The following is a 26835-nucleotide window of genomic DNA, read 5'->3' on the forward strand; positions in this document are numbered from 1 at the left end:
CAAATGGTTCAGACATTTAATTGGTGAAAAACTTGTTTTCTGTTCAGTTCTTTCTGAAATTCCATGATGTGACTCTCCCACTTTTAACCTGCACGATGCATTATGCAGTTACAAGAAGTAAACTCGATCATGGGACCGACTGAATTTACCAATTCCGAGTCCGAGCTTTGTTCGGTGTTCAACAAGAACATTCATATTTCTTACCAAGTGTAATTGACCTATTACTTGCATGTATGAAGGCATGTACTGTATGTTCAGTTATATTACTGAATTTTTTGTACTTACCTGTATCTAATTGTAATTAGGTATTTTAGTTGTCCTAATCTGTAAGTTACGCTTAGTATCTGTTGATTTGAAGAGTGGATGGTCATGGAGCATGAGACTGCTAAATCTAGTAAACCGATTATTACGCAGATTATTCCGAACAGTTTACAATTGCAGGGAGAAAAGTCTGTTTACAGAAACTGGAGAGAGAAGAGACGATCTATTCTATTGCAGCACCTTGCTCTGCCTTGTATTGAAATTAGAGATGCTTGGTAGTGCTCTGGACTCTAAATATTTTTTAAATTGTAAATTGTTGGCAGTAAAATTGGAAATTGAAACCTTTTTAAAACAAATTCTAAAATATGATTATCGCCAATATGTCTGTTTTTAATCATTTATACTGGTCCTACTTCTTACAGGCTGAGTGTGTTTGACGTGGCATTGTTCCATGGTGTCATCGCTCTGGATTCGTTAAAGCAGTTCTTCTACCACACACTGACGCAGATTCTCACCTACAATCCTGTGCTTGAAGGTAAAAACTGCAACAAATAACAGAGACATTTTAGAAAACGCTAAACTTTTAGACTCACTCTTGGATTATAATATCCATGTGTATGTTATGAACTTGGACTAATAAACATGTAAAAATTCGTCACGTTCTTTCTGTGATTTTAAAAAAATTGTGTTTTATTTTCCTTCTGCAAGTAAGGTTAGGCAGATTGGATTACTTTAGCTGACATTTATTTCAATTTCTTCTTTTAACTTGCTCCACTCTTCAGTCAGGAAGGTAGGTTGATCCTGTCCATGGACGTCTCCATTAACCACATTAATAATGCTGTTTGGTTGATGGTGCCATATTAATGTTCCATTTATCAAGAAGGAAGTGGTTTTACATTGCTGTAGAAATTGTTCTATTTATATCGGGGAGCTTGTTTTAAAATTGCAAACCATGACGGTTTTGCTAAGGCAGCCACTTTGCTGGCCTTTAGGCAAGGGCAGGAGCGTTTTCGGTCATTCAGAAATGTCAGTTTAAAATTTCCATATTCGTACAACACATTTAAGAGATTTAACAAAAAAAAAATTCTTCTTTTCTCTGATTAGTGGAATGGAGAAAGTTAAAACATCAACAACTTGCATTTATATAGCACCTTTAACGTAGCAAAGCATCCGAGATGTTGATAGAGGCTGTAAAGGTTAGTCAAAGTAAGTCATGGGCCTTGGTGGGAGCTGAATTCAGATCAGTAAAGATACAGTGAAAAACCTGCAGCCCTTCAACTGCAGCTGTTGTTGTTAATTCAGCAGCTTCACCCTCCCTTTCTGTAACACCTAGACAACTCTTTTATGATATTGTTACCATCTCTCACTATTCAAGCAAAAATAGTTTAAAATGCACAAAATAGAATAAGTTAAACAATATGCAAATTGATCCTAATCTATACTGTATAACTTTTTACATAGAAACATAGAAGATAGGAGCAGGAGTAGGCCATTCGGCCCTTAGAGCCTGCTCCGCCATTCAACGAGATCATGGCTGATCATCCAAACCCTAGCACCCAGTCCCTACACCGACAGCCATCCCACCCAAGCCCTATCCCCGTAACCCCACGTATTTAATCCCCCCTAACACTAAGGGCCAATTTTTATCATGGCCAATCAACCTAACCCGCACATCTTTGGACTGTGGGAGGAAACCGGAGCACCCGGAGGAAACCCACGCAAACACTGGGAGAATGTGCAAACTCCACACAGACAGTCACCCGAGGCTGGATTTGAACCCGGGTCCCTGGCGCTGTGAGGCAACAGTGCTAACCACTATGCCACCGTGCTGCCAATTAAATTGCACAAAAGAATTGTTAATAGTAATCCATTGATTTAAACAATCTCATTGGCAACAAAGATCATCTCGATCGTTCTGGTGTGTCCCATTCTCCTAATGTCATTAGCTACAACTATTTGCAAACTAATTTGTTCTCTGTTGGATTGATGGAGCTCTGCACCGATGCCTGTACAGGCAGTTGGGGTGGAGATTAACTGGGATTCTGTTTATAAAAAAAAAAGCAATGACTCTGGTCTCTGGTAACCCCATGACATTTCTGTGGTAGCTGCTGTTGATTGGTTTTGAACACTTGAGATTAGATTGTGGGAACAATGCAACTAAAAAACCACAGCTGCAATTGGTCCATTGTAATGGCTGCTCGTCAGACCCTGGTAACCACATGACTAACAAGGGGTGACATTGCATTGTGATACTAAGCTTTCGATGATGAAGGTTCCAGGTCAATCTCTGGACTCTGCTGAGTTCTCTTATCTCAGTGAGGGGTGATGTTGGCTGCACTAGAGTTGGCCAAGGAGAGAGAAAAGTCAGCCAGGCGCTCTGATGCGCTCGGGCTCATCACGCTCTCTCTTGCTCGTGCTATTGGGTAACGTCTGTTGAAATGTGTATGTGGGTGTCGGACCAGGATAGGATCAAACTCCACAGCGGCACTACCCGATTGGTAAATAGCCCAATACCACTTGCCGTTTAGCTAATGTTTGAAGAATGGCAGTTTGGGTGAGAGATCCCTAGAGGACTGCCAGCAGCGGTATACTTTGTACTAAAGCACAAGTTGCTGCCTTCAAGGGAAAAGGGAAGAAAATGGGTAATTAAAAGCAGTGCAAAATAAATTATGGTGACCACACATTCCTGCTTTTCTTAACCTGGGGATGGTATAGATGGTGCCATGTCACATGATCTTGGGTCATCTGTCCGATCATCACAAAAGCTCAACTGGTTGAAGCCATTCAGTCACTATTTCTCTAGTAGCTGTGGCTATAGGAGAACTAGTGAATAATGCCATCAACCTATTGCTTAAAGTACTAAAAGGATCGGATATAAATAGCAATTCGGTCAGAAGGGAATGTTGTACATAACTTTAACATTATATTTTCTTCCTTTCACAGCATCTGATGCCATTCGCATGCAGGGAGAGTGGTGCTTTGCCAAAACAGGGCCCCTTCTAACAACCTTGTACAGGAAGGTAATTGACTGTTATGAAATATAATTACACTTTTAAGAAACCGAATTTATCCCAAATGCATGAACTAAATAGTAATTTCATTGTGATGCGTTTCTTTGCTAATATGAAAAGGAAACATTAAGGAAGAATATGTTTCGGAACTGTTGTGATAGAATCCCAAATCTATGCTTATTGACTTCCCCACAATTGCCACTCGCTAGCTGAATGACTTCCCAGAACAAAAGGTAGAATATGTTTTTCACTAAGTTAAAGTCACTCCACTAAAGAGCCCTGTTTTATTGACCACAGTGTAACCCTGGGACTTGGGGCTGGGAACACACGACTGCTAAGTTAACATCTTTCATCAAAATATGCTGATTTTATAAATAAAGTTTGTTTATATAATTTGGAAGGTAATTTTCTTTTTCCATATCAGTACAATTTGATAATTTTGTATGTGTAATCAGTATTTATAGATAGATAAAGATACACTGTGGCGGAGACCACATAGGAACAATAACACAATGTATAGCCAATGTTGTTATATGTACCTAAACACAATTCACTATGTATGGCCAATGTTGCTATATGTACGTACTTGGTTGGGTTATCGGGGCAGGGTCCCTTTTAAGAGTGTCGGTAGCGTGATGACGTCATGCGTCGGTAGCGTGATGATGTCATAGCCCTGCAACGAGGCTGAGACTCGGTCCTCCTGGAGAGTGAATAAAGTAACACGCGTTTTGCCTTTGCTGCAACAAAAGTCTCAGAGCCTGTTGATTTCTAGCGACTCCAACAACACTATATATATCATATATTTAAAAGGTTAGGCATTAGTGCATAGGCATTACACTCCAAATCACACACTTTTATGATGCAAAACAATATTAAAGTGCGACCTAAAACTAATGAGCACATTCCATGCTGCAAAATTTACTGATTAAATAACAATCGAACTCTGAATGAGCTCAGGCTAATTTTACTTGCAGCTATGTTATAAGTTCAGGACTGCTGGTGATATCTCGGGTTCAGTGATGCCAGGTGCTCCTGTTAGGGGTGTAGGACCTACTGCCCATATGATTGCATAAGGCAGGGGTCTAAGAATAGAACACTATTGTGACCTGAACCGGATAGTCAGGTCTTTTGCATGTGACCACTTTTTTTTCGTTTGTGGGACGTGGGCGTCACTGGCAAGGCCAGCATTTATTGCCCATCCCTAATTGCCCTTCAGAAGGTGGTGGTGAGACGCCTTCTTGAACCGCTGCAGTCCGCGTGGTGAAGATACTCCCACAGTGCTGTTGGGGAGACAGTTCCAGGATTTTCACCCAGCGACAATGAAGGAACGGCGATATATTTCCAATTCGGGATGGGACTTGGAGGGGAACTTGGAGGTGGTGGTGTTCCCATGCACCTGCTGCCCTTGTCCTTCTCGGTGGAAGAGGTCGTGGGTTTGGGAGGTGCTGCAGTGCATCTTGTAGATGGTACACACTGCAGCCACAGTGCGCCGGTGGTGGAGGGAGTGAATGTTTAAGGTGGTGGATGGGGTGCCAATCAAGCGGGCTGCTTTGTCCTGGATGGTGTCGAGCTTCGAGTGTTGTTGGAACTGCACTCATCCAGGCAAGTGGAGAGTATTCCATCACACTCCTTACTTGTGTCTTGTAGATGATGGAAAGGCTTTGGGGAGTTGGGAGGTGAGTCAAGCACCGCAGAATACCCTGCCACTGACTTGCTTTTGTACCACAGTATTTGTGGCTGGTCCAGTTAAGTTTCTGGTCAATGGTGACCCCCAGGATGTTGATGTTGGGGGATTCGGCGCTGATAATGCCAAGGGGAGGTGGTTAGACGCTCGCTTGTTGGAGATAGTCATTGCCTGGCACTTGTGTGGCGCGAATGTTACCTGCCACTTAATAGTCCAAGGCTGAATGTCGCCCAGGTCTTATTGCATGCGGGCATGGACTGCTTCATTATCTGAGGAGTTGCGAATGGAACTGAACACTGCAATCATCAGCGAACATCCCCACTTCTGACCTTATGCTGGATGGAAGGTCATTGATGAAGCAGCTGAAGATGGTTGGGCCTAGGACGCTGCCCTGAGGAACTGCTGCAGCGATGTCCTGGGACTGAGATGATTGACCTACAACAACCACAATCATCTTCCTTTGTGCTAGTTATGACTCCAGCCAGTGGAGAGTTTTTCCCCTGATTTCCATTGACTTTAATTTTACTAGGGCTCCTTGATGCCACACTCGGTCACATGCTGCCTTGATGTCAAGGGCAGTCACTCTCCTCACCTCTGGAATTCAGCTCTTTTGTCCATGTTTGGACCAAGGCTGTAATGAGGTCTGGAGCAGAGTGGTCCTGACGGAACCCAAACTGAGCATCAGTGAGCAGGTTATTGGTGAGTAAGTGCCATTAGATAACACTCAACACCATCTTCTATCACTTTGCTGATGACTGAGAGTAGACTGATGGGGTGGTATCTGGCTAGGTTGGCTTTGTTCTGCTTTTTGTGGACAGTACCTACCTGGGCAGTTTTCCACATTGTCCGGTAGATGCCAGTGTTGTAGCTGTACTGGAACAGCTTGGTTCGAGGCGGGGCTAATTTTGGAGCACAAGTCTTCAACATGACAGCCGGGATATTGTCGGGGCCCATAGCCTTTGCTGTGTCCAGTGCGCTCAGCTGTTTCTTGATATCATGTGGAGTGAATCGAATTGGCTGAAAACTGGCTTCTGTGATGGTGGGGACCTCAGGAGGAGGCTGAGATGGATCATCCACTCGGCACTTCTGGCTGAAGGTGGTTGCAAATGCTTCAGCCTTGTCTTTTGCGTGCTGGGCTCTGTCATCATTGAGGATGGGAATGTTCATGGAGCCTCCTCCTGTTAGCTGTTTAGTTGTCCACCACCATTCACGACTGGATGTGGCAGGACTGCAGAGCTTTGTTCTGATCCGTTGATTGTGGGATCGCTTAGCCCTGTCTATAGCATGCTGCTTCTGTTGTTCAGCATGCATGTAGTCCTGTGTTGCAGCTTCCCCAGGTTGGCACCTCATTTTTAGGTACGCCTGGTGCTGCTCTCCTACACTCCTCATTGAACCAGTGTTGGATCCCTGGCTTGATGGTAATGGGAGAGTGAGTGATATGCCGGGCCATGAAGTTACAGATTGTGGTGGAATACAATTCTGCTGCTGATGATGGCTCACAGTGCCTCATGGATGTCCAGTTTTGAGCTGCTAGATCTGTTCTGAATCTATCCCATTTAGCATGGTGGTAGTGCCATTTAGGACTGAGATGAGGAGAAATTTCTTCACTCAGAGGGTGGTGAATCTTTGGAATTCTCTACCCCAGAGGGCTGTGGAGGCTCAGCCGTTGAGTATTGAGCAGGCACTCGTGTCTCCAAACCTTTTGAAGGGGGACTGAGAAAACACTTGGTAAGGCAAAGACAGGTGCAAATCATCAAGCTGCTTTATTTCACAGTACGTGAACATATAAAGAAAGAGTTATGATCGGACTCCATTACATCAGTATATCTTGTCTTTGTGTAATAATGCAAACAGTGCACATCCTATGCTTCCCTACATCAGTTGGCTGTCTTGCTTGACTGAAACGAAACAACTTTTAACTGCCATCGTAAATTCCAACCTTCTGACTCTCTGGTGAAAGTCTGCCCTGACTGGCAACCAGTCTCTCTGCTTTTTATCTCCTTCTGTTCACAGCCAGAAGGGAGAACTTATCCTAGACAATGCCCATCGAGCACCTGGGACCAGGGACATCCCAACATAATGGGCACGAGAGGTTTATTGATTACTGAGGCAGGCTAACAAATTGCTTATTGTCTACAGACTTTGGGGGAAACGATTTCAAAGCCTGGCTCATTAGCACTTCATCACGCTCCATCTTGGTGCCCCCTTTTTAAAACAAAAACTGGTGTGAATAGATTTTGTTATAAAGCACAACCCTTAAATGTAACTGTTTTTTTCTAAATCCTTTCTCTTTTTGTGGGGGGGGGGGTCAAAAAATCCTAAAACTTGACAAGCTATTAGACTTTCTGACCTAAGAACATATAAATAGGAGCAGGAGTAGGCCATTTGGCCCTTCGAGCCTGCTCCACCATTCAATAAGATCATGGCTGATCTTCTACCTCATCTCCACTTTCCTGAACTATCCCCATATCCCTTGATTCCCTTAATATTCAAAAGCCTATTGATCTCTGTCTTGAATATACTCAACGACTGAGCCTCCACAGCTCTCTGGGGTAAAGAATTCCAAAGATATACCACCCACTGAGTGAAGAAATTTCTGCTCATCTCAGTCCTAAATGGCCGACCCCTGGTTCTAGACTTAAACACAGTTCCACCTTAGCAGCAGAATAATACACTAAAATATACATGATGCGCTCATATTCAATTTATTGTAAGTGATGCCACTGAAGATCTATTTGTTTGATATTAAAACAGACTTTTAGCAGCAGATTAGAGATAAATAGATTGGCCCTGTGTGCATAACTGTGATAATGTGTCTCTGCTTGCCAATTCCAGTTGTTTTTGGGACAGGGACTCTTAACAAGAAGGAACAGCTCTTGTGGTCAAATGTGTTAAAAAGGGAAAGCATTATCAGAATATATTCTGAAATATCTCAATCCTGAATTCAAAACTTAAAAATTTATCAACAAACTAAGATAATGCTGGGCTAAAAGTCAAAATGAACCTAAACTTGGTCAGTTTAATTTAGGCTGGTCTGTACTGCAGGCCTGATTCACTTCAGATTTCTTATAAAAGGTACTGATCTTAAAAAATAAAAAAAAAGGTAGCGAGCCAAATCTTTGACTCGCTGTGAAGGCTCTGCCTTGGTAATTTCATTGTCTTGGATTTGTGTTCAAATCACGGGCTGGATTAATTCGGGTCAAAATGACCCATAAAATCTGAACCAAGATCAGCTTAACCTTATTTTACACATTTTGCTGTTGCTGTTTTTTTTTATGTCTGGTGTGAGTGATGAGAGAGAGCCAATCATTTTTTGCATTTTCATGCAACTCTTTTTTTGCTTGTCTTTTAACCCCTTCCTTCCGTTCCCCGTCAATGGTTAAGCAGAGTAACTGTCGCGGCTGAAAGAATAAACCTGTCTTCTCTTAATCCTTTGCCTTTCACATTACCTCTCCCGTTGAATTTTGTTTCTCTCCTCAGCTGTACAGTGGCCAATCGCTCACTCCCGCACTGCCACAAGACTCTAGCAGCTAGTTCAGTATCTCTAATCCTCCGGAGCTTCTGAAACCTGACTAGAGCTCAGCAGCCAGCACATTTAGTTGCCTGGTTACAATATACGGCCCTAATCAGTCTAGGATAACTGAAGCTTCTCCTTTTTACTTTCTAACACCTATTCCATCTTTTTTCCCCCTGTACTGCCACCCCCCTGGTGCTATGAACACTTGTAATATTGAAAGTTTACTTGACCTTTTAAAACTATGTTTTAATCTTTTGGATCAGCAATTAATAATATGGCTTTTTATTAGATTAAAGGAATAGGGTTATAATGTTGCCAAAAAGTGTAGTAAGCCTGAGGATTGGGAGGATTTTAGAATTCGGCAAAGGAAGACCAATAAATTGATAGAGAGAAAATAGAAACAGATTGTAAAAGCTTCTATAGGTATGTAAAAAGGAAGAGATTAACGAAAGTAAATGTCGATCCCTTACAGGCAGGGACCGGAGAAATTATAATGAGGAATAAGGAAATGTCAGAGACATTAAATGAATACTTTGTATCTGTCTTCATGGTAGAAGACACAAAAAACATTCCGGAAGTAGTGGGGAACCAAGGGCCTAGTGAGAATGAGGAACTTAAAAAAAAGTATAATATTAATAAAGAAATAGTACTGGAGTAATTAATGGGACTAAAAGCTGACAAATCCCCATGACCTGATGGCCTACATCCTAGGGTTTTTAAAAGAGGTGGCTGCAGAGATAGTTGCATTGGTTTTGATCTTCCAGAATTCCCTAGATTCTAGAACGGTCCCTGTGGGTTGGAAGGTAGCAAACATAACCCCGCTATTCAAGAAAGGAGGGAGAGAGAAAACGGGGAACTATAGGCCAGTTAGCCTGATATCAGTAGTGGGGAAAATGCTAGAATCTATTATAAATAAAAACAGAAAATTCTGGAAATAATTGCTGGAAGTATTTCTAGCATTTTCTGTTTTTATTTCAGATTTCCAGCATCCGCAATATTTTGCTTTTGTGCTAGAATCTATTATTAGGGACGTGGTATCAGGGCACTTAGAAAATCATACAAATATGATTGGGCAGAGTCAACACGGATTTATGAAAGGGCAATCGTGTTTGACATATCTTAGTTTTTTGAGATTGTAACTAGCAGAATAGATAAGGGGGAACCAGTGGATGTGTATTTGAATATCGAATGCTTTTTGAAAAAATGCCACACAAGAGGTTATTACACAAAATTAGGGCTTGTAGGATTGGGGATAATATATTAGCATGGATTGAGGATTGGTTAACGGACAGAAAATAGAGAGTAAGAATATGCGGGTCATTTTTGGGTTGGCAGGCTGGAACTAGTGGGGGTACCGCAAGGATCAGTGCTTGGGCCTCAGCTATTTACAATCTATATCAATGATTTAGATGAGGGGACCGAGTGTAATGTATCCAACTTTGCTGATGATACAAAGTTAGATGAGAAAGTAAGCTGTGAGGACACTGAGAGGCTGCAAAGGGATGTAGACAGGTTAAGTGAGTGGGCAAGAATGTGGCAGATGGAATATAACGTGGAGAAATGTGAAGTTATCCACTTTGGGAGGAAGATTAGAAAAGCAGAATTTTTTTTTAAATGTGAGAGATTGGGAAATGTTGGTGTTCAGAGGGACTGAGGCGTCCTTGTACACGAATCACTGAAAGTTAACATTCAGGTACAGCAAGCAATTAGGAAAGCAAATGGACTGTTAGCCTTTATTACAAAGGGATTTGAGTATAAGAGTAAATAAGTCTTACTACAAATATATAGGGCCTTGGTGAGACCACCCCTGGAGTACTGTGTACAGTTTTGGTCTCCTTATCTAAGGAACGATATACTTGCCTTCGAGGGAGTGCAACAAAGGTTCACTAGACCTGATTCCTGGGATGGGGGGATTGTCCTATGAGGAGAGATTGAGTAGACTAGGCCTGTATTCTCTAGAGTTTAGAAGAATGAGAGGTGATCTCATTGAAACATAAGGGGCTTGACAGGGTAGATGCAGGAAGGATGTTTCCCCTGGCTGGGCAGTCTAGAACTAGGGTCACAGTCTCAAAATAAGGGGTCGGCCATTTAGGATTGAGATGAGGAGAAATTTCTTCACTCAAAGGGTTGTGAATCTTTGGAATTCTCTACCCCAGAGAGCTGTGGAGACTCAGTCGTTGAGTATATTCAAGACAGAGATCGATAGATTTTTGAATACTAAGGGAATCAAGGGATATGGTGATAGGGCGGGAATGTGGTGTCGAGGTAGAAGTTCAGCCATGATTTATTGAATGGCGGAGCAAGCTCGAAGGGCCAAATGGCCGCCTCCTGCTCCTATTTCTTATGTTCTTTATTTGTCTCTTTTTGCTTTGTGCAGCTGTTTGTACAATTCAGTGCAGAGGAGCTGATCACTCATTTTCGGCAAGTTCTGGAGACCCACGAGGTTAACTGGCAGAATGTACTATCCTGTGCTTCTACACTGTTGGTTTGCCAACCACAGACCCAACAACAGTTGAAAGGTATGAAATGGGCTTGGATAAGAGGCTGCTTTTACACATCACAAGAGAGTGCATCATACCAGTGTATCTCCCCTGGTCTTGCACAGGATCATGCCGCGGAAACGGTATGTCTGTCTGCTATGTTTCTTGTAACCGGCCGAGAGGTTACAGTGCCACTACTGGAGCAAAAAGGATCAACCAGTATTTTTTGTAGTATTGGGTGTTTAGAGGTTACAGTGCACCAGCTCCAATGGACGTAAGAACAGCAGTCACTCCGTTACAATGATACCCATTGCTTTCAATGTATTGCGGTTGCCAACCCAAGGATTTTAATATAATATTAGTCGATCTCTTGTGACGTTGCATGTGATAAGTCAGAGAATATAGTTACTCCCTTGCGTGTCTCTAATGTCTTTGTGTTGCCCTTTCTCTGTTTCTATCACTTTCTCTTCTCTGATGCTTCTTCCCTCAACTCTTCCTTTTCCTCCCCATGTATAAGTGATTAGCATTGACCTTTTCTAACCGTCCAATGGAGATAATTAGTTGCTGTCAGAATTTAACTTTTTTGAAAATTGAAGTAATAAATGAAGACAGCTAGCTCTCATTCTCTTTTTCTCTCGCTGTCTTGTTTTTCCTCTCTTCCTTAGCTTAATACACCATTTTAAAGTTTATAAAACATAAAACAAAAGCTACAATAGGTGTGTAATTACAATATTTTTTTCTCAGACACACACAGCCCATTTTTCAAAAGAAAACATACTCAACATAAATCTTACCTGAGTAAATCTTTTAAAATTTATGTTTTTTATCAAAATGATTTGAAGAAAAGCAACTGAACCAAAGGTTCTAGGAAGTATACAAAAATAATCCCATCAATACAACCGATGGAATTATACTGATATACCCTGAGAAATTAGTTACATGCTTAGGCTGGATGATCCAAAGATGGCTCACAGAGTCACAGCTCTGGCAAAAAATATTGACCCCAAGTCCAGGCTTTTGGGAAAGGCGGAGACCAAGTAAAATCTTTAATGAAGGCATTAAAAGACACAGGACAGTTCAGTGGATAATATTAATCCTGATGTAGTGAAATATGTAATTTTTTGATTAAAAAGGACTGTTTAAACCCTTATTTTAGACATTAGAAATTTCAGTTACTAAGAAAAATGATGCATGAAAACAAATTCAAAAGCATTTTGTGCAATCTCCGTAATAAACTCTCACTATAAACTAGCAGCTGTTATGTGACTTTTAGCATTAAAAAATCCCTATCTCTGCGCCTCCTACAGGAGTAACAAATACTGCAGGTAGATAACATGTTTCCAGTGACATGCACACCTGATGTACCAAATTTAATATATAATAGATTATAGATGGATCTGAAAGTTCCAGCATACTTCAGGTGCATGGCAGCAGTAGTTTAGTCTGTTACAATACATTTAAAATCTTTAATCTAATTGGGGAGTACTGTGATAACCTGCATTCCTGTTCTTTCCATGATACCTGTTTGCTGCCCAAGTCACCCGTACATTTACCTGTGGTTTTCAAATTGAAAGAATAACAAGTTCTTTAACAGTGGAGGGACCGATGGTGCACAATTTCTTTTATCTGCTGAGACCATCTGCAAATGCTGGATTACACCTCTGAGGCGCTGCACACAGTTTATTTCATCCTGCTGTAATTGGGCTGCCAGCATATTCATGGATGAGATGACATGTCCTGGGGTAGCAGGTCTCTATTTGATGCTAGAAAGTCATGTCCAATATTGACTTGGCTGTAATTATGACGCAACAAAGTTGATCTTCACACTTTCTGCATTCGACTGTGCCATTATTTATACCTAAAGCTTTGATTTCCTTCACTGCGTGGCTTTAAACCAGGGATGTCAAACTATGACCAATGGGCCACAAGCAACGTGCACACCTTGGGTATCTGGCCCGCAAAACCCAGGCAACTTGGTTCTGTTTACAATTATAATTCTTACTCGTAGGGTTCTCCTGTTGCAATTTTGTGGATCTGGAGGTTTGGAAAGGGTTTGCTTTGCCATATTGGTGAAATTGCTGATTTGATGTTATTGGTTGAGATCCTGTAAAGCACTGCCACTCAAATCCCAGGAGAGAACTGAAGAGCACATTTCAGTGGTAGTTGGAAGATTCAATTGTGTCTCAGCAGCAAGAAACAATCACTGTTAATTACTATTAATTTCATCAGGTCAGATTTTCAATGTGCAACAATTTCTCGTGTCTTTCCAGAACTGCTAGCTAGGTTGCTGATCAATTCCTTTGAGAATTACGAGTTGGAGAGTATAATCACTGCATTCCTGCTTGCACGCCAGGCTGCACTGGAGGGACCAGCTGTTTTCATCAGCTATTCCGAATGGTTCAAGGTAAGACAAAAATAGCACTCTGGAATCTACTTAACTGCCTTATCGTTCAGGAAAAGTAGGTCCCCTCTCACTTCTACAGGAGGAATATGGCAATCCTGACTATTGTACTGATTCTAAAAATTGCAGAATACGTGCTGAGGATATAATCTGATTCAAAAGCAAAATTCAGTCTGATTTAGTCAGGCTGGGCACTCTTGGAAATAATTATTGACATTCTTTGAGAGAATCTCAGTTGGAATCTTATGAGGTTCCATAATAGCTGAATCACAAATAGCTCAAAGCATTATTTGAACACACGGAGAGGGGGAGGGATAGACAGAAGGGTGTAAGGTAGCCTTATTGGGCAAAGTAATTGAGGACTTATTCAGGGCAAGATACTCTGAGACTCGCTGCTCAATTTGAGATAAGTGCCTCACATTCTTTCCCCTCGCCGCCCCCACCCCGGTCCTCAACCCCACAGGTAAATACTTCAGACGTTGACTAACAACCCTACAAAATGGCTCTTTCCAACAGACTTTGCATTGTTCTGGCCTTTGCCTGCTTACTTAATCTCCTAAGGGAGCTACATAACCACTGTTAGCGGATTTCTTAGTGGTTACTGTCGCAACAACGGGTTGTTAGTCCGGCGACAAAAACTCCGCTTATGATTGATGCACGAGTGGGTTTTTATTACTTTATTACAGTGACTGATTTGGTCTTCCATTTATATGAAATGACATGCAAATAATACAACCTGGTTCCCAGGCTCCGACTACTCCCGAGAGTGCTCTCTGATGTCGGGGAACAAGACAAGTCCTGGAGTGACCAGCTCCCGCCCTCCACGTAGCCCTCAAGAACACCTTGAAGTTAAAGGGGACCTGGCTCTATTCTTGTACTCTAATACAACCTTGGCCTGTGCTTACATAATACGTAGTTTGCACGTTTAGCTGAAGCCGCATTTTTAGGTGTTTACCCAGCTTCTAATTTTCCCAGCCTTTTGCCTCTGTGCTACAAGCTTTGTTTATAGTGCAATAAGTGCTTGGGCCAAATATTTACCCCGTTCCCATGTCCTATATAGAGACAAGATTAAGTTCCCTTTCTCTCATCTTTGCTCTACCACTAAATGCTAAAAGAAAGGAATGCTGGGGTAGATAGACTTTTAAATCATCTTAAAACAGTCTAACAGCCACAAACTAATCTTTGCGAGCCCGAGCTCTGGGACCTCCTGTTTATATAAACATTTAACATCTAAAACCCTCCTGATGAGATCATTCAGCGTCTCAGCAGGTCGGCAGTGGATGCTGGTTTGAACGGACAGTGGTGCATTCTCATTACTCATGGATTTATCTTTGAAATCTATTCTTTGAGTGAACAAACTGCTGTTCCCAGACCTACATGTCTATTTATGGCAGTAATTCAAACAACTCCATAATTAAGTAGGAATTACTTGACTGGATTCAATCGCTAAAGCGCCATTATATGAGATGAAGCCCGAGTTTCAATTTGAAGCTGTGATTTAAAAGTACTGCGATAACCTGTATCCCTGCTCTTTCCACAATACCCGTCGCCGTGCATTTCAGATACCCGTGTGAATTAAATTGAAGGCAGAACAGCTGAAGGACTTGTTGGTACAGGAAACTTTCTTTTATCCGGCACGGACGGGACCGACGTGGTGCTGGTTCATCAAAAATTCCGGATAACTGAACGCTATAGTAAAAGATACGGAGCTGAGAGCTCCGTATAAAGCAACAAACCCTGTTGCTTACAGCTTCAGAACAATGGGCACAAGTTGCAAGCGTCTCTGTAGCTTAGCAACAGCTGCAGCTGCACCCTTGCACAGCAACAGATGGAGTAAAAAAAGGAATAAAAGTTACCTGAACCTACGCCTGAATTTTGCCGGTTAACCGACATTTCTGGTTATTTAGGGGCCGGTTAATCGAAAGTTTCCTGTACACGGTTTCTTTACCTACTGAGATTGTCCACAACGGCTGAATCCTAGGCCTATTAACCCCTGATTTGCTGCAAGCAATTTATTTCATCCTGATCTGATTGAGCTGACAGCACCATGGAGGAGATAACCTATCCTGAGATTCGCAGGCCTCTAATTGCTGCTGGACAATCATACCCAAGATTGACTTGGCTTGCTTCCAGCCAGTGAGACAGCGGGCAATTATTTTGATGACTAAAGCAAAATACTGCGGATGCTGGAAATCTGAAATAAAAAACCGAAAATGCTGGAAATGCTCAGCAGGTCAGGCAGCATCCGTGGAGAGAGAAACAGAATTAACGTTTCAGGTCGCTGACCCTTCGTCAGAACTGGAAAAAGTTGGAAATGGAGCAGGTTTTTAAGCAAGTGCAGGGGCAGGGAAAGGGGGGAGGGGAGGAAACAACAGAAGGGAAGGTCTGTGATAGGATGGAAGGCAGGAAAGATTAAGAGACAAGAGAGATGATGGCGCAAGGCAAAAGGAGATGGTAATGGGACAAGTTAAGAAACAAAAGATGGCTCTAGATGAAGTGTAAATTGGAAATGGCAGAATCATCAACAGCTACCATGTGAGAGAAAAAAAAAATGAAAAAAAAGATAGGGGCCAATTTATAGTCTGAAATTGTTGAACTCTATGTTGAGTCCAGAAGGCTGTAAAGTGCCTAATCGAAAGATGAGGTGCTGTTCCTCGAGTTTACGTTGAGCTTCGTTGGAACAGTGCAAGAGGCAGAGGATGGAGAGATCAGAGTGGGAGTGGAGCAGAGAATTAAAGTGACAGGCGACCGGAATCTCGGGGTCACCCTTACGGACTGAACGGAGGTGTTCCGCAAAGCGTTCACCCAACCTGCATTTGGTCTCCCCAATGTAGAGGGGACCGCATCGTGAGCAGCGACTACAGTTTACTAAATTGCAAGGAGTACAAGTAAATCGCTGTTTCACCTGGAAGGAGTGTTTGGGGCCCTGGACAGGGGGAAGGGAGAAGGTAAAAGGGCAGGTGTTGCATCTCCTGCGCTTGCACGGGAAGGTGCCGGGTGTTGGGGGTGATCGAGGAGTGGACCAGGGTGTCGCGGAGGGAGCGGTCCCTTCGGAATGCTGAAAGGAGAGGGGAAGGGAAGATTTGTTTGGTGGTGGGATCACTTTGGAGGTGGCGGAAATTATTTTGATGAATTGTGTTATGTCTTTTTTTTTTCATGCTCTTCTTTCCCCATTTATATCCCTCACCAATCCCAGCGTGTATCCTTGTATTTGGCAGGCTGCTGTGTTTCACTGTGATGTGTACTTACAATACAGAACGATGGATAGAATGGTGCTTTTCATCCAAAGCTAGGATTCTCTATGTGCAGTAATAATTTGCTCCATTTTCCCTGCTTTGTTACCAGTCCCCTCTGAGTGGAGCAGACCAAAAGAGCCTCTGGGACTCAGTTGTGTCCTAACTGCAGTGCTTGTGACTGCCATTTGATCAATTTGGTTACGTTCCATCAGTAAAAGAAAACCAGGAAACAGCATCGCACAAATCAAATTATTCAAGTCCTCTTAGTCAGGGGATCATTTATCATCTTGTTGCTACACTGCAAAGCTATCCCATGCACTCGCACGAAGATGATGCAGGACTCTTGGTTGACTTGGATCGACCAGATCAGTTTTTTCTCTGGTAAGTATTCCCTTCTAAACGATCAGCCAGGAACTGATAGGATTGGGCAAACAAAGGTAAAACAGCTTGCAGCATTCATGCCTGTAATCTGTGCCTACTGATGGGAACGCTGTGCTCTGTTGTCTTACTACTGAGCTAACCAGTGACTTTTAAGGGACAGGAAGAGCGGAGAATGAAGGGCTGAAAACAAATGTGAATCCTGAGAGGTGTTGACTACCATCCTTTTCGTATTTAAAAAGTACAAATACTGTAAATCTCAGCACTTCAGTAGCTCGCCCAAGTGCTGTTCATCATGCATGAGGCTTCAGTAGCGAGTGTCATGTGTCGGTGGCTCTACTATGGGGGGTATCCCAGACAAGCCAGCCCTTGCCCTCTCCTGACGCTTGCATGTACTCCAGCAAGAATCGCTGGATATCCATCAGTGGGAACCCTGGCTGATTGTCACCCTCCGCAGCCCTGGCGTGTTGATCTAGCTGAGATCAGTTAAGTCAGCACAGACTGGGACTCAAATCTGGGACCGCTTCATCTGTATGCCTTGGTTCCATACCAGATGGTGCTTTTACGTGGTAATTTAGTAAGCGGTTCCTGAGGCTACTGTGTTCTAAAAATCATTTTAGTGTTCTATTTAAAATTGGTTATTCAAGGGCACCCTTAGCCAGCCTTTCCTAACTTGGCAGATTCAGTGTTTGAAAACTGCCAGGGATACCGTATTAAGGTGTATTGTTATTGTATACAGATTGAAGTACCTTATTTTGAAGTATGATTCAGTCAAAATCATGTACAGGAAACTTTGGTTTATCCGGAGGTTAACTGTCCGGAATGCTTGAGTCACCGGCAAAAATCAGGAGCCGTTTCGTTAGGTTTTTTTTCTTTTCGTTGCTTTTTTTTCACCAGTCAGGCTCTGCAAGGTCTCGCGAAGCTACAGAGACGCTTGCAAGGTACGGCTGACTGTTTAGAAGCTGTTAAGCAACAGGGTTTGTTGCCAGATACGGAGCTCAAAATCTCCGTCTGTGTCAACATTAGCGCTGGTTTGTCCGGCAGTTTTGATGGGACGGCAACAGCTTGGTCCCGTCGGTGCCGGATAGCACAAAGTTTCCTGTATTACATTGTACAGTTGTATTAGATTTCTGATGGTTGCTGCTGATGGGCCACATTGTACACTATCTACAGTTTGTAGCAGGATTCTAGCTGTACAATACTGGAGGATCAAATGGACCCATCGGGATCCTTTAACACTGCTCTGGTACAAAATTGGATTGCACGCAGAAAAAATAAATGTAGCGCCCAAAAGTCTCCCCTTTTTCCCTTTTATTAGAATTCCTTCGGGTCTGCAAGCAGTTACCATGGCAGCAGTAAGAAGGCTCTAATTTTTCTACTGAAATTCCTGACAGACCTGGTACCATTTGAAACTGCACAGTACTTAAAGGTAAGAAGGTTATTAGTGAACAGGTAGCAGCAGCTAGCCTGAGGTCTGATACCAGAATCGATAAGTTCTTTGTCCATTTATCTGTATATACTCTGCTAAGGGATGATAACAAGAAAAGTAGTTGCATTTAAAATGACCGTTGTTCGCAATATTTCTTTGCTACCTAAATTGCTAAATGTTATATCGGGTGTTAAGCAAATTTGCTGAGTGTCGGTGTATAGTACTGACTAAATCTCTGCTCCTATAGTGCTCTGTTGTAGTAGGAATGACACTGTGCAACCCTCTCTCTCCTGTCCAGGTTCATATCTTATATCCTCCCTATGTGGCATCAAAGTATCGTCTTCTGCTTCTGGAATATATCTCTCTGGCTAAAACCCGACTTGCAGATCTCCAGGTTGGTGAGGAAGCCGAGTACTTTAACAGGATTGCGGTGCAAGTCTCGTTTCGTTTCACACAGTGAAAAGGCTCTAGAATGTTGTTTACATCGCATCTTTTTCCCTAAAATTATGAAAAGCAAATAATAACTGCTGGTACACATAATTAACAACAGTAAAGAAAAAAAAATCCTTATAGCGAGCTAACCAATACAAACCTTTTCATTCTGTCTGAACTCTACACATTTCTGTTTCCAGGTGTCAATTGAGGAGATGGGTCTGTATGAGGATCTGTCAACAGCTCATGGGCCCCCTAAGGTCAGTACAGAAATAGACAGCCACAGATTTCTCACTGGCTGATCCACAGAGCTGGGTGTGTGTCAGTCTGTGTGCGTTGGTGTTAAAGCTGAGAAACAGTCCAGTTCTCTTGTTCACTCTTGTTAACTAAAGGTTTTGTTTTTCATTCTTATTCCCTGAAAATTGCATGCTGCAGAACTGAAATCTAACATTGTATCTGCTGAGAAAGCTGGAAATTTTAGGTAAAAAGTCTAGACTTTAATTGGACAATGGACACTATCTTTTAAAGACAGTAGTGACACCTTGCAAATTTTATGCGTAGGATAATTAATTCACTTACAGGGGAAAACCTGGTTTGTTACTTCAAAATTGTTCAGCTCTATTTGGTGTAACAATTGTGTATCTGAAAGGAAATATTCTGCTTTACAGTGTGATTAATTGTTTAAAACTCTTTCTGTAGCCCCAGTGTCAAGCCCTGCAGGACGTTGAGAAAGCTATTCTAATATTTGAAAACAGTGGAAAGATCCCGGCCAGTGTAATGGAGGCAAGGTACAGCACAAGGCTTCCAAGTAATGAGATCTGCTTGGGAGGTTTGATTTATTTTTGTAGGAATTGATTGTGTTGTACACTTATATTGCAAAAGTGTTTAGAAAAAGAAGTTAGAAATCTCCGGATTAATCTCATCCATGACATCCATTCCCACTAAACTGCTGATCACCTGACTTCCCTTCCTGGCCCCCATGGCAACTGACATTGTAAGTAATTCCTTCTCCTCGGGTTCCCATCCTTTTAAACTGTCATCATCTACCCACCACCCCCCCCTCCAAAAAAACGCTTCTGTCCTTACAAACTGCCGCCATATCTCAAACCTCCCTTTCCTTTCCAAAATCTTTGAACATGCCCATCTTTTCCACAACTCCCTGTTTCTATCCCTACCATAGCACAAAAACGGCCCTAACCAGAGTCACAAATAACATCCCATGACTGTGACCATGGTATATTTTATCTCCTTCACTTCTCTGCAGCCTTTGACATGGTCGACCATACCATCCTCCTCCAATGCGTCACCTCCCTTAGGACTGCCCTCACTTGGTTCCACTCTTCGCTATCATAGTCAGAGCGTCTCCAGCAATTACCCATCCCCTGCACTTTTACCCCTGGAAGTCTCATAATTACAGGAAACTTTGTGTTATCCGGAGGCTAAATGTCCGGCAAGCTCGAGCCACCGGCAAAAATCAGGAGCCGTTTTGTTAGGTTTTTTTTCTTCTCGTGGCTTTTTTCCAAACAATCAGGCTCTGTAAAGTCTCTGTAGCTTAGCAACAGCTTCAGAGAGACGCTTCCAAGGTACGGGCCGGCTGTTTAGAAGCTGTTGCTAAGCAACAGTGTTTGTTGTCAGATACGGAGATGAAAAGCTCCGTATGCTTCAACATTAACGCTGGTATGTCCGGCAGTTTTGAGGGAACGGCAACAGCTCGGTCCCGTCGGTGTCGGATAGCACAAAGTTTCCTGTATCCCCTTCCTTTTCCTCATCTACAGGCTGCCCCTTGGTGACATCATCTGTAGACATGAGGGCAGCTTCTACATGTACGCTGATGACACCCAGCTCGACCACCTGAACCCCCTCCACTGCCTCATGCTGTCCGACTATTGTCTGACGTGCGGTTTTGGATGAGCTGCAATTTCTTCCATTTTAAATGTTGGGAAAACCGAAGCCATTTTCTTCAACCCCCATCAGAAAATCATGCAGACTGACATGATTGTGTTTAATATCGCTACTTTGGATGTTGGAATAGCAGAAGATTTGAATTCAGTATTTAAAAATCTGGAAATAAAAAAACTGATATCAGTTTATAGAAAAAAACATGACCATGAAGCTGTTGGAGGGTCGTAAAAACCCAATTGGCTCATTAATTTCCTTTAGGGAAGGAAATCTGCCGTCCTTACCCGATCTGGCCTATATGCGACTCCAGTCCCACACCAATGTGGTTGACTCTTAGCAGCTTGCTCGCCCACTTCAGAGGGCAGTTATCAGGACAACAAGAGATGGGCAATAATTGCTGGCCTTGCCAACATCCCTAGAATGAATAATTAAAAAAATATAAAACTGCTTTTCAAGAACTTTATTTTAGTGTTTTTATTCAGAATTTGGAATATTCAACTTGAAAGCCTTATCTATCAACAAACAATAACTTATGTTTAATCATTAAAAACAAACTGATTTTACAATAGGCAGATTAACCGTTCTTCCAATTTCAAATGAACAAAAACTATACGTTTTTTTTTTCTCCTAGCATTTTCCGAAGACCATATTACTTGACACGGTTTCTGCCTGCTCTGCTTACCCCTCGTGTGGTTTGTATTTCTTGTATCTTAATGTTAAAGGTTGAACTGTGATGGTATATAAAATGCATTGTGAGCAATAGTACATGGTAATATTGTGAAATTGTCACAATTGATGCATCTAGTTTTATAAAATGAAATGCCTAATGGTTCATTGTTAATGGCAATGACTTGCTGCATTGTCACTTACAGCTGCCTGTCTCCCTGGATTCATGCATGGTCTTTATTGACTCCCTGAAAAAGTAAGTGACCACTTCAAACCTATAGATTAGAATATTCTAAGGGACTAAGCAAATAGTGGGTCTGAACACTGTCTCTTCAACTGCTGAATAAAACTAGTTTTGGTTTGAATCTAAAGCACAAAACTGTCAGTGTTAAATGACAGCCTCACTCAGGTGACATCAGGATAGCTAGTGTGGAAATTTCAAATTTGGGGAATAGGGACCTTACCTGATGTTGGGATTAATAGTTTAGCCAGAGTAAAGGAAACTTTACACTTCTCCAACTGGTGTTGTCGAGGGCTTACTATTACCTTTATCGCCATATGCCTTGGGCTATTTTTTATTTATTAATTCACAGGATGTGGGCATCGCTGGCAAGGTGGTGGTGAGCCACCTTCTTAAACCGCTGCAGTCCTTGTGAAGCTACTCACACTGTGCTGACTTTGTTGTAGCGGTTTGGTACAACTGACTGGCTTGATTGGCCATTTCGGAGTCAGCCACATTGCTGCGGGTCTGGAGTCCCACATAGGCCAGACTGGGTAAGGACGGCAGAGTTCCTTCCCTATAGAACATTAGTGAACCAGTTGTTTTGTTTTTTTAATTCCAGATTTATTTAATTAACTGAATTAAAATTCCCCAGCTGCCGTGGTGGGATTTGCACTCAAGTCTCCGAATTATTAGTCCAGGCCCCTGGATTACTAGCCCAGTAATATAACCACTGTGCTACCGTACCTTCAATTGCTTTAGAATAGGAGAGACAAAGTGACCTGGAAGGAAAATTATAGAGAGGACTCTGGACAAAGATTATGAAGACGTGGAGAGGACTAGGGATGTAGAATTGCGGAAAAGACTTCAGAGCCTGGATCAGTTAGAGCCCACTGGTTACATCGAGTCTACGGCACAGAAACGGGCCATTCGGCCCAACTAGTCTATGCTGGCGTTTATGCTCCACACGAGCCTCCTCCCACCCCTCTTCATCTAACTCTATCAGCATACCCTTCTATTCCTTTCTCCCTCGTGCTTAACTAGCTTCCCCTTAAATGCATCTATGCTATTTGTCTTGACCACTACTTGTGGTAGCGAGTTCCACAATCTTACCACTCTGGGTAAAGAAGTTTCTCCTGAATTCCCTATTGGATTTATTGGTGCTTATTATCTTATATTTATGGCCCCTAGTCCCCCACAGGTGGAAACATTTTCTCTACGCCCACCTTATCGAACCCTTTCATTATATAAAGGGCTCTATCGGGTCACCCCTCGGCCTTCTCTCTTCTAGAGAAAAGTGCTTCAGCCTTTCATTTAAGTAAACTCCGATGGGTCCTTGAGGCCAAATTAAGTTTTATGGGCATTGACTGATTAGGGCCACCTGTTCTGTTTATTCCAAGTTTGATTTATGGTGGTACCCCCATAGAGTCCCTTTGAGACAATTCCATCATAGAAACATTGTGCGTCTCTGCCTGCATAGTAGCTGGTCCAAGAGTATTATGTCAACTGCTGCCACTGTTTATTATTTACAAAGCTATTATTTCTGATCTTGTGATCCAGCAAGCATTGCAGTTAACATTTTATATTATTTAGTCAGGTGACCGCAGGTTATGACTCTCAATCGAGTTTCTTCTCATTTTGGTGTTCTCTATCATGCCCTGCTGTAGTTGATGGTCTTCACTTTTTTTTCCACCAGAGCAGATAAAATACCAGATAATGTGTACTCAAGCTATGTTCACGCATGCAAAAGAGAGAAACAGCGACTGCTTGAAGGTTAGAATAAAACTGTATCTGTAGATTGTTATTGTATATATGTGTGTGTATATACAGGGGTATTATATATGTATTTTTTAGACTGTATGTGGCCCGTTAAATTCAGTGGGGCTTAACTAACGTTCAACCCCACTGTACTGAACCTAAAGTCCTCCTCTCATTGAATATGGAAGTGGTTGTTTGTTGTAGATGATTTAAAAAAAACTCTCCATACTGATAATCCTTGTTGCTATGTTTCCTAAGAGTTCTCAGCCTGTTAGCTCTTTTCCTGTCTCAGGCCCATGTTTCCTTGAAAAAGACTCTCTTGATTGCAACCTGATACAGTTGGCACTGCGCTGTTTTCAACACACGGGGTAATCAAATCTAGCTCATAATACTCAATCACCACTCCCATTCCCGTTTTCACAAAACCCCATATGCCATTCCTCCCTCCGGCATTACTGCTCCCGCCCTCTGAACCTGCAGGTTCTTCTGCACCAACATTAATGGACTTGAGCTGAACTGCTTCCTATCATACAGAGCCCACGGTATACAGCAGCCGATGAGCCGCAATGAAAGTAGTGACCTCCTCCACTCAGTGAGGCATCATTCGATTCGCCCCTCCAGGCCCCACCAAGCAGCATTCCCTAACTTCCCAGCCACTGCTCTGTCCGATGTCCCAGCCCTCTTCACCCCTTTTTGCCACACGCATACGCACAATCCACTCCCATTCATAATACCCTTGCACATCCATCCTCACCATAAACAACATTTCAAAATTACACCACATCCCCACAAAGCATCACATCCCAATTGCAGCTCCCCCCTGCACACCCCCACTGAGCAGCATTTCAATGTGGGATGAGGATGGGGAGAGGGATGAGAGAGAGGAAGAGGATATTGAGAGGGGGGAAAGGAAAGAATAGGGGAGAAGGGTAATATTAAAATGACCCTCCTCCTCCTCCTCCCCCTTTTGCACTACTGGCTCAACCTTTATCTTCCTCGTCGTACTCCTCTCCCTCCTGCCCCCCCCCCGCTCCTGCCTCTTCTCCTGCCCTTTCTCCTTCTCTCCACTCTCCCTCCTCCCCCTCCCCTCGCTCCTCCCCACACTCCCTCCCCTCACTCAACTCCTTCTCCTCTCCACTCCCCCCCCCCCCCCTTCTCCTCCCCGCCGCTCCTGCCCCTTCTCCTCTCCACTCTCCCTCCCCTCGTTCCTGCCTCTCCGCCCCGCCCCACTCTCCCGCCCCTCACTCGGCTCCTTCTCCCTCCCCACTCTCCCTCCTCTCCTGCTCCTTCTCCTCTGCACTCTCCCTCCCCTCACTCCTGCGACTTAACTATAATGTGCAAATTTTACAAATGGAAAGTCTCTTTTTAGCTAAAGGCACCAAGAATTTATTATGTGCAAATATACTTCTGACTGGTTATGTGTATAAATGCATTATAAAATCTCATGCTGGTACGTTGATGGCTTTTTTCACAGTAAAAGAAGCTCAGTGCTTTAGAATGGTGTACATTGTGAGTTTTGTTAGACATCCAAACATTAAAATAGCTATTAAATAACTTGGCACAAATCATGGATCTTTTATCAGTTTATTGTTTTGAAATCAGGTGTTTCTGTGTCTGAGGAAATGCAGCATCCGATGGAACCGATTGGGGTCCTGACAGCTGCTCTCGAAGAGCTGAGGAGAATGGCCACTAGTCCAAGCAATGGTGATGGTAGGCATGGCATGACGGTAGAATGACTATGGTGGTGAATATCAAGATTGAGAAACGAAATGAACTCAATGGGGCCAATCTTTAACATCCTAAGCCTGTGTGCACCAGTTTTCAAGGCGAATAACATCTGTAATTTTAAGAGGGCGTTAGACGGGCATTTGGCAACAAAATAAATTGAGGGATAAAGATAGCAATTTGTGTATTCTGTGTTTGAACTCTGGGATCAGCCAGATGGACTAAAATGGACTTTTCCGGTCCTATATGTTCCTAGATATATTCTCCATTCTTTCAGTATGCCCCTGAACAATTTTGGACTGCACCTTAACATGGTGAGAAGGTTTGTGTGTTCCCTTGACCTTGGCTGGCAGGAATATAACTCCTGGTAGGACCACCCAAGCCAGACTGGTTGGAAGGTAGGAGCAGTCCACTGGTCCTTCTGGTTGGGCGTTCTGAGTTAGGGTAACGAGTTGTTCACGTAACAAATGCCTTTCATTACGGAGACAACACCGAGACAAGATGAGTATGTTACAGATGTAAGGCAAGACGATAAAGAAAGAACTTGCATTTATGTAGCACGTTTCACGGCCTCAGAATGTCCCAAAGCACTTTACAGTCAATGAGGTACTTTTGAAGTGTAGTCACCGTTGTGATGTAGGAAATGCAGCAGCCAATTGCACACAGCAAGGCCCCACAAACAGCAATGCGATAATGACCAGATAACAATGTTCCCTCTTATTTTGTTTTGGGTGCGTGGCCCATTCAAATTTCTGCACATGCGCAGATGTTCCGTTCAAAAGCCGGGCCCTCTTGACCGCCGCGCAGCTTAATGGGAACATTGCCAGATAATTTGGATTTTTTAAGTGATGTCGGTTGAGCGATTTAAATATTAGCCATTTAAATGGAGTGTGACTACAAAATGCTGCGGTACAAAGGGATCTGGGGGTCCTAGTACATGAAACACAAAAAGGTAGCATGCAGGTAAAGCAAGTAATTAGGAAGGCTAACGAATGTTGGCCTTTATTGCAAGGGGTATGGAGTATAAAAGTAGGGAAGTTTTGATGCAACTTTACAGGGTGCTGGTGAGACCGCACCTGGAGTATTGCGTACAGTTTTGGTCTCCATATTTAAGGAAGGATATACTTGCGTTGCAGGCAGTGCAGAGGAGGTTCACTAGGTTGATTCCTGGGATGAAGCAGTTGACTTAAAGGTTGAGCAGGTTGGGCCTATACTCATTGGTGTTTAGAAGAATGAGAGGTGATCTTATTGAAACACATAAGATTCTGAGGGGTGCTGACAGGGTAGATGCAGCGAGGATGTTTCCCCTCATGGGGGAATCTAGAACTAGGGGGCATAGTTTCAGAATAAGGGGTTGCCCATTTAAGACGGAGATGAGGAGGAATTTCTTCTCTCAGAGGGTCGTGAATCTTTGGAATTCTCTACCCCAGAGAGCTGTGGAGGCGGAGTCATTGAATATATTCAAGGTGGAGATTGACAGACATTTGAACTACAGGGGAGTCAAGGGGTATGGGGAGAGAGCGGGAAAGTGGTGTTGAGGCCAAGATTGGATCAGCCATGATCTTATTGAATGGCGGAGCAGGCTCGAGGGGCTGATTAGCCTACTTAGAAACATAAAAGATAGGAGCAGGAGTAGGCCATTCGGCCCCTCGAGCCTGCTCCGCCATTCAATGAGATCATGGCTGATCATCCAAATTCAGTACCCTGTCCCTGCCTTCTCCCCATATCCCTTGATCCC

The 26835-nt window shown here is 43.0% G+C and overlaps 1 protein-coding gene and 1 long non-coding RNA gene across 8 annotated transcripts in view; one reads left to right on the plus strand and one right to left on the minus strand.

Moving 5' to 3' along the window:
- fanca (FA complementation group A) overlaps positions 1-26835 on the plus strand; it is a 93294-nt gene that overhangs the window by 18935 nt on the left and 47524 nt on the right. For all 7 annotated transcript variants that reach the window (XM_085991630.1, XM_085991629.1, XM_085991628.1 and 4 more), the window contains exons 11-22: positions 684-796; positions 3205-3281; positions 10851-10992; positions 13224-13357; positions 18287-18397; positions 18696-18791; positions 19030-19089; positions 19529-19617; positions 21360-21420; positions 21601-21650; positions 23311-23387; positions 24975-25082. In XM_085991630.1, coding sequence (XP_085847756.1) covers positions 684-796; positions 3205-3281; positions 10851-10992; positions 13224-13357; positions 18287-18397; positions 18696-18791; positions 19030-19089; positions 19529-19617; positions 21360-21420; positions 21601-21650; positions 23311-23387; positions 24975-25082 — 1118 coding nt within the window. The remainder of the gene's footprint in view (positions 1-683; positions 797-3204; positions 3282-10850; positions 10993-13223; positions 13358-18286; positions 18398-18695; positions 18792-19029; positions 19090-19528; positions 19618-21359; positions 21421-21600; positions 21651-23310; positions 23388-24974; positions 25083-26835) is intronic.
- LOC147116570 (uncharacterized) lies at positions 714-19083 on the minus strand. The gene is made up of 3 exons (XR_015078839.1): positions 18990-19083; positions 3859-3972; positions 714-803 (listed from the first exon to the last, which is right to left on the minus strand). It is a non-coding gene; the product is annotated as an uncharacterized LOC147116570 (long non-coding RNA).

The sequence above is a fragment of the Somniosus microcephalus genome, chromosome 6, assembly GCF_052327205.1.
Source record: "Somniosus microcephalus isolate GS21.2 chromosome 6, FLI_Smic_1.0, whole genome shotgun sequence".
Lineage (NCBI taxonomy): Eukaryota > Metazoa > Chordata > Chondrichthyes > Squaliformes > Somniosidae > Somniosus > Somniosus microcephalus.